Source organism: Geotrypetes seraphini, chromosome 4, assembly GCF_902459505.1.
Source record: "Geotrypetes seraphini chromosome 4, aGeoSer1.1, whole genome shotgun sequence".
NCBI lineage: Eukaryota > Metazoa > Chordata > Amphibia > Gymnophiona > Dermophiidae > Geotrypetes > Geotrypetes seraphini.
Window position 1 is genome coordinate 20,059,515 of NC_047087.1, and position 16,252 is coordinate 20,075,766.

General features: G+C 44.8%; 1 protein-coding gene across 2 annotated transcripts in view; it reads right to left on the reverse strand.

The window, feature by feature from the left end:
- The window catches only part of CDH13 (cadherin 13), a 1,218,549-nt gene that overhangs the window by 85,284 nt on the left and 1,117,013 nt on the right, over positions 1–16,252 (reverse strand). For both annotated transcript variants that reach the window (XM_033942565.1, XM_033942566.1), the window contains one exon: positions 8,234–8,376. In XM_033942565.1, coding sequence (XP_033798456.1) covers positions 8,234–8,376 — 143 coding nt within the window. The remainder of the gene's footprint in view (positions 1–8,233; positions 8,377–16,252) is intronic.

A 16,252-nucleotide genomic window follows, 5' to 3' on the forward strand; every position in this document is an offset into this window, starting at 1 on the left:
TGACATCACGCATGCGTGCGATATCACTGCGTCGACATCTGCGCATTTCCGGAGTGCCCTCCATCTACGGCCAAGAGATTAGTGTCCTGCACCTTAAAAAGTTTGCGACACACTGCACTAAACAGTTGACACATATATTCGTAATCATGTGACACCTCTGTATTTAAAATCCCATTGGTTACCAATGGAATTTAGGATCAAATTTAAGATCTTGATGTTGGCACATAGAGCATTATTTCAGTTACAGCCTTCATATCTTTCTAACTTGGTGTTATTTTATGCACCAAGACGTTCATTACGATCTTTGAATGACAATAGGGTAGTCGTTCCTCATATCTCGAAGGCACATCTCGCGTCAACTATAATAATAATAATAACAACTTTATTCTTTTATACCGCCATAACCAAAAGTTCTAGGCGGTTTACACTAAAAAGAGCTGGACAATCAGCGAAATACAATTAAGACAGTAAAAAAAATGCAAATATTTGTAAAATAGAATTTCAATAATAAAACTTACTAAGTAATAAACTTATCGAACAAAGTGGTCTTAATTAATTTCCGATAACATAGCTCGCTGAATACATTTACCTAACCAAGATTGTTACCAGGGTCCTATCTAGCTACACCCATTAATTTTTGGATAAGCAAATAAGTAGAAGTTTCTAGTTTCTCTTGATGGTCTATGCAACACAAAATGAGGAAAAAGGTAAACTGGAGACAATCCCGATATCAGCTTAAAGCAGATACAGGAAAATTTGAATAATACTTTTGCCTCCAAAGGCAGCCAATGAAGTAAACGATAATATGGACTAATATGGTCGTTCTTTTTTAAACCAAAAATCAATCGAACCACTGTATTCTGAATGATCCTTAATTTCCTTAAATAGATGATGTTACAATAGCCTAAAATAGATAAAACTAATGCCTGCACCAATAGTCTGAGCGATAAAGGATCAAAATATTTTTTTATGGTTCTTAATTTAATTTTATGGTTCTTTTATCTAGTTCTGCGTTTATGGAATAATTTGCCCATAGATTTGAGAAAAGAAAAATCATACATAAACTTTAAAAGACACCTAAAAGCACAGGTTTTTTTTCAATTGGCTTTCTCAAATTGAATAATTGAGTTTGGGACTGTAATCTATATTTATATAATGATTAATCTTTGATATGGAAATTTTTTTTAACTGCATGTATTAATTATGGTTTACTGAGATTTGATTGTTTTTATTAGGGTTGCGATTAGAATTATTATTATGGAGATGTTGATTGCTTAGTATTTTAGGAAAATTTTTTTTTAAAAAAACCTTTTGCTTTAACTCATTTCTATCCTATTTTAAAATGGAGTTCCTTTCTTGATAAATATGTATTATATATTGTACACCGCTTGGATCCTTTTTTAGGCTGATATTCAGTATAGAAAGTTTTTTATAAACATAAACATATACATTATGTGCATTCTAATTGTTTAGGGAAGGAAAACAGTGTGACCCTAACCATCTGCAAAATAGGTGTCGGTATGTGCTCACATGCTAATTCTTACTAATGCACCAATCGCAACATTAGCGCAAACTGCCAGATTCTCTAAATGGCGCTATCGTCGGCAGTGGCCTTAAAAGTGGCCACCGATCATGGGTCAACCGCGTTGTCGATGGCGCGGTTTAGAGAATCGCGCCTCCGTCAAAGATAGGCATCGGAAAGGTAGGCAAGGGTTTTCAAGGCCTACATTTCCGGCATCTACCTTTGACATGAATCGCGCCTATTTTGGCGCTTTACAGCACCTAAAGCCACTTCCAGTGTTAGCCATGCCTATAGTGTTCGTAGGCACCAATAGGCACCTCCGGAGGCACAATTCTGGTGCCGTTTGTTTTGGGCCTACCCCCCTCTTTTACTAAGGTGCGCTAACCGATTAGCGCGCGCGATAAATCGGTTAGCGCACCTTAGTAAAAGAGGGCCTAAGTTAAGGCACTGTTTATAGAATTTCCCCCATAGTTATTATGAAAAACACTTCTTCCTCAGGGGTCGTTCAGGTATTAAAACCACATTCTAGTGAACCATTTAGAATCCGGTAGGCTCCGTCGAAGTCAAATACTTTTGCTTTCAGTATTGGACTGCGACGGAGCCTGCCGGATTCTATTCTCAGTCCACCAAAATTGAACTTTCCTGTACAGTTGTAAAGTACACCCCCGATATTCGCCCGAATGTTGAAAAACCGCGGATACGGTTTTTAGCGGGGGAGATAGGAGAGGGCAGCCGGAGAAGGCAGCTGGAGTGCCGGCGAGTGAAGGAAATCACTCGCGGTAGGCTCCGACCGCCTCTTCCTGTATTAAAGTCGGGCTTCACCAATCAGGAGCTGCTTGTGAATTTGCGGGGGAGCACTGTATACCAAATGCCTAACTAGAATGTGGTTTTAATACCTTTTAGGACCCCTGAGGAAGAAATGTTTTTCGAAACACGGACCGGGTCAGGTCCTGGGTTCTAACCCAAAGTGAACTACATTTTCTGGATACAAACTGTCTATTGATTCACATTAAAGACTTTGGGGGGCTCATAATCGAAAGACAAAACGTCCAAAAACCGGCCTAAGTCGGCATTTGGACGAACATTTCTCAAAAACGTCCAAGTGCCGATAATAAAAACGGGTTTTGGACGTATTTGTAAACGACCTAGGCCTTCATAGTGCCGCTGAACGACCAAAGCTAAATGGGACGTTTCGGGAGGCATGCTGAGGGTGGGAGTTTGGTGGGACGTGGGCCTGCTTAGACTTAGTTGTACAGCATGTATAACCGAAAGTTATACAGCCGATGATCGACAGAACTTGGACGTTGTGACTTAGACTATGTAAAACATGGTCTAAGTCACAAAAACCCACCTAAAGTCACCAGATAAGCACTGAAAACACATAAAACAGACCCCCACACACTACCCCAGTGATCACCAACCCCCCCCCCCCCACCCCCATAAAAATTTTAATCATAACTTTAAAATTCTGTCTCCAAACCATCATCACCTGGCCGCCCGGCATAGGAAAGCCTATTCGTGTGGCACAGAGGTGTCTTAAATCGTCTTGGGGATGGGTTAGGGACCCATGGAGAGGAGGACCCATGCCCATAAGCCCCTGTAATCACTGCATTGATATTGAAACATGTGCACTCCCCTATACACTCCCAAATCCCTTTTGTACTGGCATATAAGTGGCTCCTGCAGCCATAAGGGCTATTGGGATGGTAGATAAATGGATCTAGGGGATTCTGGAGGTGGTTTGGGGGGCTCACAGTAACCTATAAGGGAGCTGTAGGGAGGAGAAGCTATGGCACCCTTTTTGTGAAGTTCACAGCAGTGCCCTGTAAGGTACCCCACTGTTTAGGTGGCATGTCTGGGTGTTCAATCCATCACTTTGCAGACCCCTCCCACGTCCAACAGGGCTTGTTCTAGTCGTTTTGGACTTGGACGGAAAGTTGGACGAAAATGTGGTATAAAGATGGACGATTTAGCGGCTTGGACAATCAGATCAGCAGGACGTATAATTAGACGATTTTCGAAACAAAAAAATGTTGGACGTATCTTTCGAAAATGTGTCAAGCTCTTTTTAACTCTGGACGACTTGCCAGATGGACATAAACGGACTTAGACGTCCCTTTCGATTATGCCCCTCTTGGCATTTTGTACATCACCTCTGCATTTTTCCTTTTTTTTTAGTATTCTAGTCATGTACACATGTATTGGCTACACAAATGTTAGTGGTTTCTTTATAGAATTATCTCATTTCTGCTTGCTAATTTGCAAAGGGAAATTACATAACGGATTTCCTTTGACAAATAGCTGCAATCTAGGGTCTCTTTCACTAAAGAGCATTAAGTCCTAATGTGCAATGCACAAGAAAATGCTTACCACTTAATACTCATTTGTTTTTGGGTTTTCCCAAGGATTTTGGGGAGGGGGTGTGTCATGGATGAGAATGTGTGTGGAAGCATTAACCAGCTTGCAAGTTATGGAATAACAAAGGAATAGAGAGTTAGATGTAATTATAAAATGTCAGACAGGGAAGTTGTCTTTCTCCGAGATGGCTGAAAGGCCTACATGGCAAGGCTGGTGGGTTTTGTTTTGTTTTTTAAAATATTTATTCATTTTCAAAAGCCGACAACAGATTAACAAACAGATTAACAAACAAATATTACAATAATCAATACTTAATACAATCAAATGATATAATAAATATATATCACCCCCCTCCCGCACCCTCCCACCCACCCTTCCTGGATGTGCATAACAGAAATCAAAGGGAAATGCTTATGTTAATAGATCCCAAATTGCTTTGAATTTATTATAGTGTCCCAATTTTAACGAATTCATATGTTCAAATTTATACATTTGGCATAAGGTTTCCCACCATAAACTATAATTTATATTATCCCAAGGCAAGGCAAAGCCTGGTTAGTGTTTTGGGGTTGTTGTTTTTTTCTTTTTTCAGAATGGCATTCACCTTTGATTGCTATTCACTTTTTTCAAATCACACTACTAGACTTGAAACTCCAAACAGTATAAGTTTGAGATGAACCAAGGCATAGCCAGCATGAGACACAAGCTGAAGGGTTGACATGATATTGTCCCCTGTAGAGGGCCTGGTATCTGAAGTTATGTAGCTCATGGTGACCCTGATAAGCTAATAATTTCTGGGAATGGGCTGATGGCCTGTACTGAGCTGGACCAATGAAAAATCTAAAGAATAGGGGGATTGCAGGGTTAGAGCTGACCTAGGTCAATGAGAAAGGGCCAGGTATGAGAGTGTCTGCGCATGTGCTGTCCCTCTGTGCCAGGCAGAGCTAAATTTTGCTTTTTTTTTTTTTTTTACTGTTTTTTCCTTTTTCGCAAGCCTGTGGTTGTAACCTGCTTTAAACCCACAGGTTAAAACCACGGGCTTGCACAGCAGGGAAGGGCAGGAGAGTCGGGGAGAAATGTGGCAGCAGAATCGGGCAGGAGATTCGGGGCAGAGCAGGGCACAGAAGAATCGCGGCTTGAGTTGGGGCAGAGAGCAGGAGATTCGGGGAAGAGCAGTTGGAAACGACCTGAACGACTGGTCCCCAGCAGTCGCTTGTTTGCCGATTGGCTAGTCCAGTCGGTGTTGCTTTTTTTTTTTTTTTTTTAGTGAATCGCTGCCTGCCTGCATTTGAATACCGTTCCCCTCATTTGCATGCGGAGGATGATCGGTACAGAGGTTAGTGAATCAGGTCGGAGGGAAATCAGATCACAAAGGGGTCGCTAAGTGGTCAGAACTTGATCGGTGGGCTTAGTGAATCTAGCCCTAAATTCAGTAAATGGCAACCAAATTCGGCACAGATAAAATGAGCACCGATCGTTATTCTATAAATGGTGCTGTAAGCTGGGTGCTGTTAATAGAATAAGGCCTAGCTCCGGGATCTGTACCTAATTTTGGGTGTGAGGATTTATACCGTCTGAAATTTGGTGTAGATCCCTGAATCTACTGTAAATTACATAAGAACATAAGAAATGCCCACACCGGATCAGACCGTGGGTCCATTTAGTCCGGTGGTCCGCACCCGCGGAGGCTCAGCTAGGTGTTCCCCGTCGAGTACCTTGGTCACTCGTATCCCTCAACGTGTCTTGCGAGAAGATGTGCGTCCAACTTGCCCTTAAATCCTGGAATTGTCGTTTCCGCCACAACCTCTTCCGGGAGTGCGTTCCAGGCGTCCACCACTCGCTGTGTGAAACAGTATTTTCTGACATTTGTTCTGGTCCTGTCTCCCTTCAGTTTCAGTCCATGACCTCTTGTCCGAGTCACACATTCACTGAATTCCATAATACTTTGAACATCTTTAGTGAACAAGCCAGACCCACCCTTGTCCCCTCCCCTTTTCACTCATGTAGGTTTACAGAATAATGCTTGTTAATCCAAATCATTGCTAATTAGCACCAATTGATTGATAACACCTAATTATTGGTGCTAATAGGTTTATTGCTCAATTAAATTTTGCTCACAAATTGGACATGCACCCAAATTTACACATTCAATTTATAGCAAAATTTACAGAATTCTCCTGCTAAATAGGAGGCACTAAGGTCCAGATTAGAGAGTTGCACGGGGACAGAAATCCCACCCATCCCAGCAGGATCCTCTCCGTTCCCACCCGTCCCCACCAGGATCCTCTCCGTCCCCACCCATCCCTGCCAGGATCCTCTCCGTCCCCTCCCGTCCCCACCAGGATCCTCTCCATCCCCACTCGTCCCCGCCAGGATCCTCTCCATCCCCACCCGTCCCCACCAGGATCCTCTCCGTCCCCACCCATCCCCGCAAGGAATTCCCTCCATCCCCTCCCGTCCCCCTAAAAAGCAGCAATTATTTCTGACAGGATCATCAATTCCACAGTTTCTTTTGCTGTTTTCCTTGTGGAATCTCTTTGGTGTAACCCTTTTTTTCTTTTCTGTTCAGGTAATTCACTTATAAACCTCCCTCTTTTACTAAGGCTGACGTGTCCATTATATTATATGGACGAATCCTGCTTCCAAAGCCTTCCATCCCCGTGGGAGTCCGTGGTTAGGGGGGGATTCCCACGGGACCTGTGGGATTCCCGCGATCCCCATTCCCGTGCAGACCTCTAGTCCAGATTCTATGAGAGAGGCCTAAAGTTAGGCCCCTACCTGACTAATCCTTTCACTAAGGTGCAGTTGGCATTTTAGTGTACGCTAAAAATTAGTACATGCTAAATGTTAAAGCGTGCTACGGTGCCCATAGGATATAATGGACACGTTAGCGCGCCTTAACATTTAGCGTGCGCTAGTAAATGGACGCATTAATTAATTAACCTGCCTTAATAGCGTCAATCATGAGCTTTAACGAACTCATAATTACAAAAATTAATTGGCCGCCAGGCACCTACCCGATTCTATAAAAGGTAGGCATGCGCCTATCGCATGGTGCCTAGTGGCGTCTAACACCCAAGTGGGTGTGTTTGAGGACGGAGACGGACAAAAGTGCCGCTAAAGAACTTGGGTGCCTGCAACGTAGGCCAGTAAAACCCTGGCCTACATTACCGGCGCCTAAGATTTTTGATACGCGGCCGGTGCCTTTTTTTTCCAGGCGCCTTCCAATTTAGCTGCTGTTTACAGAATCTGGCCCTATGTACTCCCACATTAACTGTCGAAAGAACATTAGTGCATGACCTGCCAATGAAAATAAATTAAAAGTGCCCTGTTAAATCTGGCTTAGCATGTGGAAAAGTCCCATGTTAAAACATGTTAAGCCTAGATTTCAGTGCACTTTGGTAAAAGGACCTTAGAATTCAGTATTTTACAAGCAAAACAGTTTATAAAATTACCTCTTAATAAGCATACAGGCTACCAAAGATCAAACCTTCAATTTCTACTTAGCCAGTGTGAAACCTAGCAAATAGAAACATGACAGCAGATAAAGGCCAAATGGCCCATCCAGTCTGCACATCTGCAGTAACCACCATCTCCTCCTCTCCCTATTGGCTAAGGTTCTTAACATTTGCATCTCCTCTTCCTATAGGCTAAGGCTCTTTACAGCTGCATTGTGATGTCATAGAACTTTATGATTATAGAAACACGAAGGCAGATAAAGGCCAAATGACCCATCTAGTCTGCCCATCCGTAGTAACCATTATCTCTTTCTCTCTCCAAGAGATCCCACGTGCCCATCCCAGGCCCTCTTGAATTCAGACATAGTCTTTGTCTCCACCACCTCTTCTGGGAGACTATTCCATGCATCTACCACCCTTTCTGTAAAAAAGTATTTCCTTAGATTACTCTGGAGCCTCTGGGGTCCGTTGGAAACACTTATTAAATTGTAGATTGGTTAATTGAAACAATCCTTCATTTTTTGATTTTTAAAAAATTTTTCCACACACATCCAGATAGGGGGGAGCGTATAAGGTATTTTGTGTTTTTTTTTTTATATTTATGCACTTTTTCTTCAGTTTGAAAAATTAATAAAGATTTTTTTTTTTTTTTTTAAAGATTACTCCAGGGCCTATCACCTCTTATTGCAGAGCTTCCTTTCAAATGAAAGAGACTCCACTCATACGCATTTACATTACGTAGGTATTTAAACGTTTCTGTCATATCTCCCCTCTCCCGCCTTTCCTCCAAAGTATACAGATTGAGATCTTTAAGTCTGTTCCCATATGCCTTATCACGAAGACCACATACCATTATAGTAGCATTTTAGCAGCATTTTCATAAATCAACACTTACCGTCATCTATTGCTAGAAACTCTGCAGTGTAAGTATTGTTGTGAACAAAAGAAGATTCCCGGTCCAGATGGGTGGCAGTGTAGACGGTACCATTTGCTGTATTAATAGTGAGCCAGTTTGCTGGGTCCTTGTGTACAGAATACCTAAAAAAATGTGTAAGCCATCAGTAATCATTAAGACAACAGACAGGAGATGTTTAACAAAGCAATAAGGACACTGAGACGGCAGTTTGATGCTTAAGTCCATATTTATGAAGCTGCTAAAACATAAGCTCAGGAGCAAATTAGCGCCAAAAAGTAGGTGTGGCTCAGTCTAATGAGTAGCTAAATTACCGCCTCATTAAAATCGCACCCGTGTCTGTGGCTTACTGCATACTTTCTGTTTATAAATCTTTATTCATTTTAAAACATACACAAAGTGCATATAAAAAATACAATTGGTACATTAAATGCCACTTATAACTCCCAAATAATAGAAATAGCTTTTCCCAGAAAAGTTTACAGAAAGTTTATGGATGTTTGGGAGCCATTGGCTAAATTTTGTAAGGAAGAGTAATTGATTTTATTTATTTATTTTTTTTTATTATACTTTATTGATTTTTGTTACTAATGTCATACATAATATAAATCTGATCAGGAAAAATAATTGATTTTATTTTCTAGACTTGTAAACATACACATCCAGGGTGGGTGGGGAGGGCGGGGGAAGGGAGTTGCATTGGAACTGAATTTAGGGTATATATGGATAGTTTCTTGTGGGGTTTATTTTATTTGAGTATAGAGTGGGAAAAAATTTAATTGTATATTAATATCTGAAAGTTTATTGTGCTTGTCTTGTGATATTTATGTATATGAATTACTTGTTGCACAATTGTAGTTTGAAATTCTAATAAAGATATATCTTAAATAATAAAATGCTAGCCGCGCATGCGCACTTGCCTCGCGTGTTCCCTGATCCCTTTTCTGTCGGGATGTGGCAAGACAAGTGCGCATGCGCGCTTATTACGTCACTGAGAGCAGCGAATGCAGGAAGCGGAGTAAAAAAACCCAAACAACCGAGCGAGCCGGGCTGCTGAGAAAGCGCGGAAGGCCTGGCCCGGGCTGCGGACGGGTAAGGAACTGGGGCAGTGAGCCTTCCCTGCGCCTGAAATGGAGCCTGGCCACCCTCCGCGACAGACCACAGGAGTCCGTGTCCTTTTCCGCTCACCCCCCTTCCCGCGGACCCGACTACCTTGCCGATTCAAGCAGCGTGTGCAGGACTCTACACACGCTGTTTCGGGCCCTTCTACTTCCCTGATTTGCTCTGCTGCGTCTCTGATGATGTCATCAGGGACGTGCCAGAGTAAATCAGGGCAGTAGAAGGACCCGAAGCAGCGTGTGAAGACTGCTGCACACGCTGCTTGAATCGCCGGGTAGGTAGTCAGGTCCGTGGGAAGGGAAGGGGGGGGGGGGCGCAAGGACTCTGGGGAGAATGGCAGACACCGGCCCTGTACTAACTCCCGTGGACAGGGGGAGCAGGAAGGGGTGCTGATGGACAGGGGTGGGGGAAATGAAGGGAGGCCTATTGCTGGACAGAGGGAGCAGGAAGAGGTGATGATGGACAGGGGGAGGGAAAGGAAGGGAGACTTATTGCTTGTTAGGGGGAACAGGAAGAGATGCTGATGGACAGGGGGGGAAAAATGAAGGACGGCCTACTGCTGGACAGGGGGAGCAGGAAGAGGTGCTGATGGACAGGGGGGGGGAAATGAAAGGAGGCCTACTGCTGGACAGGGGGAGCAGGAAGAGGTGCTGATGGACAGGGGGGGGGGAAATGGAGGCCTACTGCTGGACATGGGGAGCAGGAAGAGGTGCCGATGGACAGGGGGGAAATGAAGGGAGGCCTACTGCTGGACAGAGGGAGCAGGAAGAGGTGATGATGGACGGGGGGGGGGAAAGGAATGGAGGCCTATTGTTGGACAGGGGGAGCAGGAAGAGGTGCTGATGGACACGGGGGGGGGATGAAGGGAGGCCTACTGCTGGACATGGGGAGCAGGAAGAGGTGCTGATGGACAGGGGGGGAAATGAAGGGAGGCCTACTACTGGACAGAGGGAGAAGGAAGAGGTAATGATGGACACGGGGGAAAAATGAAGGGAGGCTTACTGCTGGATAGGGGGAGCAGGAAGAGGTGCTGATGGACAGGGGGGAGGTAAAACAAAGGGAGAAGGGCTGCTGCTGGATAAGGGGAGCAGTGAAGGGGTGGTGGTGGACACAGGGGAGGTAAAAATAAGGGAGAATGGACAGGAAAAAGCGGCTAAGGAGACAGAGAGAGAAAGAAATAAAGACAAACACACATATATTCTAGCACCCGTTAATGTAACGGGCTATAAAGCTAGTATATATATATATATATATAAAGAAATATCTTTTCCCCCTCCCTCCCCTCCCAGATGTGTATAAAACTCTATTGAAAAAGAAGGCTTATACTGTTGATTAGTGATTACAAAATCTGCTAATGGGCCCCAAATCTCATTAAAGTTTTTACAATGACCAGTTAGTTCTGAATTCATGCATTCATATCGATAGAATAAGCACAGGGATTCCCACCAAAAAGTATGATTCAGTCTATCACAATTCTTCCAATTTTTTGTTATCTGTATAGCAATCCCAGTCATAACCAGAAGTAATCTATTCTTAGCTGCACAAATTGGAGACTTGGGCAGTAATACAGTTCCAAATAGTACAATATCATGTCATTGAAATTGACAGTATCCTATTAATTGTAACCCAAAAGCCGAGTATTAAGGGGCAGTAGTATATATTTCTGAATTTCTGATCTGAAGAAGGGTGACCTTCGAAAGCTAACCAAAAACTGTATTGTTAGTCCAATCAAAAAGGTATTGTCTTTCTTTCCTTTGTTTTGCTTCTGTTTATTACTGTCAAAAGGGGACTAACATGGCTACCCTACCACTTTAACCAAACTTCTGAAAAGAACCAATTTCTAGTGATCAGTGGCATAGCAAGAGAAGGAGGCACCCGGGTTGGTGGTGCCTGGCATAGGCACGCAGTCGCATCCCTACTCTTCCCCGTTGCTCAAATGCCCCCCTGTGTACTTCTTGAAATGTTTGCAGCATCTTCCACTTCCTGCTCATGCCAGCCTCGGCTTCCTTCTGATGTCATGTCCTGGCCCCACAAACAGGAAGTGATATCAGAAGGCAGCTGAGGCTGATGTGAGCAGGACGTGCAGGATGCTACTTGTGCTGGCAAATGTTTCAAGAGGAACTTGGGGGGGGGGGGAAGGGAGGAAGAGGAGGAGAAGTGCTTGTGCTCCCTCCAAGACAATGCTCAGGGAGGTCTGCTCCCCCTTACTATGCCACTGCTAATGAGGGAAATCAGGAAAATCAAGTCAGATGTGCAGAAACATTTTATCAAACATAGTAACATAGTAGATGACAGCAGATAAAGACCCGAATGGTCCATCCAGTCTGCCCAACCTGATTCAATTTAAATTTTTTTAATTTTTTCTTCTTAGCTATTTCTGGGCAAGAATCCAAAGCTCTACCCAGTATTGTGCTTGGGTTCCTACTGCCGAAATCTTTGTTAAAACCTACTCCGCCCATCTACACCCTCCCAGCCATTGAAGCCCTCCCCAGCCCATCCCCCACCAAACGGCCATACACAGACACAGACCGTGCAAGTCTATCCAGTACTGGCCTTAGTTCAATATTTAATATTATTTTCTGATTCTAGATCCTCTGTGTTCATCCCACGCTTCTTTGAACTCCGTCACAGTGACTTTTGTTTTTAGACTTTTGTTTTGTAATACATTAACTAGCAAATTCTTTAAACTTGTGCAAAACTGCTTGCAACAGTTATAGAATAGCGCCACTTGGCTTTAAGGCCCAAATTCTGTAACCAGCGCCTAAAGTTAGGCACCTATATCGGAGGCGCCCACTTAGATAGGCGCCTATCTAAATTGAATAACAAGCTCAATTAAGCTTTTGAATCAGCACTGATTGAAACCTAGGCGCCTATCAAGAAAGCGTGATTTTGTAACAAGGCGCCTCTAGAAATTTAGGCGGCCTTAAAAAAAAAAAAAAGGCGCTATGCATGTTAGGCGTGTGCGTGGCTATGAGTTAGGCGCCTTCTTACAGAATCGCTGCTCTTAAGCGTGCTTAAGCGCTCGCATGGGCACCTAACTTTTTAGTTGTGCCTAGAGCTGGCCTATTTCTTGGGCGCCTCCAAAATAGGTGCCGGTCAGCGCGATTCACCAAACAGCACCCAATTTGACTTGAATCGAGCTGAACAGGGCCTAAGTAGGCGCCTATCTTTTGGGCGCTTCTTGTAGAATTTGCCCTTAATTGCCAATAATGAGCCTTAAATGGTCGCGACCTTAGAATTACATGGTTCTAACTGTACCGAAAGTCATTCTCAGGAATTTGAAGTCATTGCCACCAATTTGAAGATACATGTGTGACGGAAGTAAGATGCTGTCCTTTAAAAACTTAGGGGCCGCTATTCAGCTGGTGATGCTCAGAATTTTGCCGATTGCCACTGGTGATATTCCTGGAAATTCAATGCCAGGCCATGTTCAAGTTCCAGAATTGATTTTCTGGGTTTACAGAGCCAGCTAAATGAAATATTCAGCACTTAACCATAAGAATAGCCTTACTGGGTCAGACCAATGGTCCATTAAGCCCAGTAGCCCATTCTCACGATGGCCAATCCAAGTATCTAGTACCTGGCCAAAACCCAAGGAGTAGCAATATTCCATGCTACCGATCCAGGACAAACAGTGGCTTCCCCCATGTCTTTCTCAATAACAGACTATGGACTTTTCCTCCAGGAACTTGTCCAAACCTTTCTTAAAACCAGCTACACTATCCGCTCTTAGCACATCCTCTGGCAACGCGTTCCAGAGCTTAACTATTCTCTGAGTGAAAAAAAATTTCCTCCTACTGGTTTTAAAAGTATTTCCCTGTAACGTCATCGAGTGTTCCCTACTCTTTGTCATTCTTGATGGAGTGAAAAATCGATCCACTTGTACCCGTTCTACTCCACTCAGGATTTTGTACACTTCAATCCTATCTCTCCTCAGGCGTCTCTTTTCCAAGCTGAAGAGCTCTAACCATTTTAGTCTTTCCTCATACGAGAGGACTTCTAACCCTTTTACCATCTTGGTCGCTCTTCTTTGAACCTTTTCAAGCACCACTATATCTTTCTTGAGATAAGGAGACCAGAATTGAACGCAATACTCCAAATGAGGTCGCACCATGGCGAAACACATAAAGTTTAGGGCTGACTTTTATGCGGTCTTATTTATGGGTTACCTTGGCCAGTTAACTGGTCAAATGCTGATTCTGCCCCCAGAATGCTCAAAATGTAGATGGTGTTTAGTTAGACCCTAACCAGACATTTTCAGTAACACAGGTTAATATTTGCTGAAAATGGGTAGTTATCCCCAAACAAACAATTTAATTGGTCAGGAGCTATTTCTGGTTGAGTAAATTACTTTGAATATTGATTCCTTAGGCCCGGATTCTCAAACCGACCCTGATCGTGTGTCAATCACTTCATGGCACCAGTTTTGGAATCACACTGACATGAAAGATAGGCATCAGTATTATAGGCGAGGGTTTCTAGTACCTATCATTGTGTGAATTGCGCCTATTAGGCGTTTTAGGTCACCAAATGCCACGTTCGGCATTGGCCACGCCTACTTTGGGGTTTGGCGGTCTAAAGTGCCTATGTGGATGCGATTCCAGCGCTGATTTTCTAGGTGCCTGTTTGTGCCTCAAATCTTGGTTAAAAATGATTTAAAAGTACAGCTCCGGGAGGAGGTCAGTGGGGGAACAGAGCCATAACCAAGTGGCAATCACCAATTTTGGGGGAGACCATGGTCCCTGTAGCCTCTCCCATTGGAATGTTTTTAGGTTTCCTTTATATATTCTCATATAGGCCATCATTTGTTCATTTCTGATCTGAAAAAGGTATTGTCTTTGAATAGCATTACCAGAAACATAAAAACATAGAAATAGACGTCAGATAAGGGCCACGGCCCATCTAGTCTGCCAACCCCAATGACCCTCCCCTACCTTTCTCTGTGAATAGATCCCACGTATCTATCCCATTTGGCCTTAAAATCAGGCACGCTGCTGGCCTCAATCACCTGAAGTGGAAGACTATTCCAGCGATCAACCACCTTTCAGTGAAAAAGAATTTCCTGGTGTCCCCGTGCAGTTTCCCGCCCCTGATTTTCCACGGATGCCCCCTAGTTGCCGCAGGACCCTTGAAAAAGGAGATATCTTTTTCCACCTCGATGCGGTCCGTGAGATACTTGAATGTCTCGATCATGTCACCCCTCTCTCTGCGTTCCTTGAGTGAGTACAGCTGCAACTTATCCAGCCGTTCCTCGTACGGGAGATCCTTGAGTCCCGAGACCATCCGGGTGGCCATTCTCTGGACCGACTCGAGTCTCAGCACATCCTTACGGTAATGCGGCCTCCAGAATTGCACACAGTATTCCAGGTGGGGCCTCACCATGGATCTATACAATGGCATGATGACTTCAGGCTTACGGCTGACGAAACTCCTCGGACATGTCTTCCTTTTCGAGGATGTGACCGGGGGTCTGGACATCTTTTCAAAACCTGGCACTTTGTCTGGGTTTTGAAAAGCTTTCGCATTGGTTGGGGGGGCATCCGGAATGGGATGGAACAGGGTGGGCCTATGGGCGGGACCATGGGTCTGGATTTTCCTTTGGTAAAATCTGGTAACCCTACCTTCAAAAGCTAACCAAAAACGTATTAAGTTAAAAGTGTGTGTATGCCTTTGAGTTGACCACTGACCCATAGCTGCATGCACAGTGAGGAATCCAGCTTGTGCTGTTTCAAGGCAGAGTACAGGAGAGGTTTGCCATTGCCTCGCCACTGTGTTGCTGCTGCACAAGACAGGGCCCTGAAGCCTATAGTAGAGAATGACACGGTGGCGGTTTACCCGCGGCCACCGCATTTTAGCCGCGGGTCACCCGCCGAAAACGGGGAAGAAAACTAGCAGTCGCTGCGGCAACGGGGACAAGGCCATTCACCGCCCGCGGGTCGGTGAATGGTCTTGTCTCCGCAGTGAGGTATCAAGGATCGCGCGGTCCCCGCAGCCACCGCCCGCCCGCCTGTAGCATTTAGCCAGCTCCCTCCCTCCACCTCACCTTAAATTTCGAGTTTTCCGGCTTCCTTTTTTCCGAGCCGCACGTGTTCAAAAATCCGTGCACGCGCGGCTGCGCGAGTCAATCAATCTTCTCCTCTGACGCAACCGGAAACAGGAAGTTGCAGGAGAGGAGAAGTTTGATTGACTCGCGCAGCCGCGCGTGCACGGATTTTTGAACACGTGCGGCTCGGAAAAAAGGAAGCCGGAAAACTCGAAATTTAAGGTGAGGTGGAGGGAGGGAGCTGGCTAAATGCACGGCTTTTTGAACGCGTGCGGCTAGGGAAAAAGGAAGCCGGCAAACTCGGAACGAATATAAGGTGAGGTGGAGGGAGGGTAGGGGCTGCTGGACCATTCTTCATTACTTTGCCATACTAATTCCATTCTATGTTAGGTGCCACGGACTCAGATTCGAGTCCTAGCGATGATGAGTTAAAGATCCCAAAAGATGCTGCGGGGACGGTGACGGGGCGGTGAATGGGATGGCAGTGGCGGTGACGGGGCGGTGAAAGGGATGGCAGTGACGGTGACGGGGCGGTGAATGGAATGGCGGTGACGGGGCGGTGCAGAGGATGGTGGGCCGGTGACGGGGACAGATTTTTTCCCCGTGTCATTCTCTAGCCCACAGTTCTTCAACCGCCGGTCCGCGGACCGGTAACGGTCCGCAGGAAATTTTTGCCGGTCCGCGCAGGACCGGCAAGATTGACTCATTTGAACTTCCTGCCAGTCCGCGCAGGACCGGCAAGATTAGCATCGGAAGCGTGCGCTGGACCGGAGAGATCTTGGGGAGCCTCCGACAGTGGCTTTCTCCCCTCTCTGCAGCTCTCCTTTACTTCCCAGCGC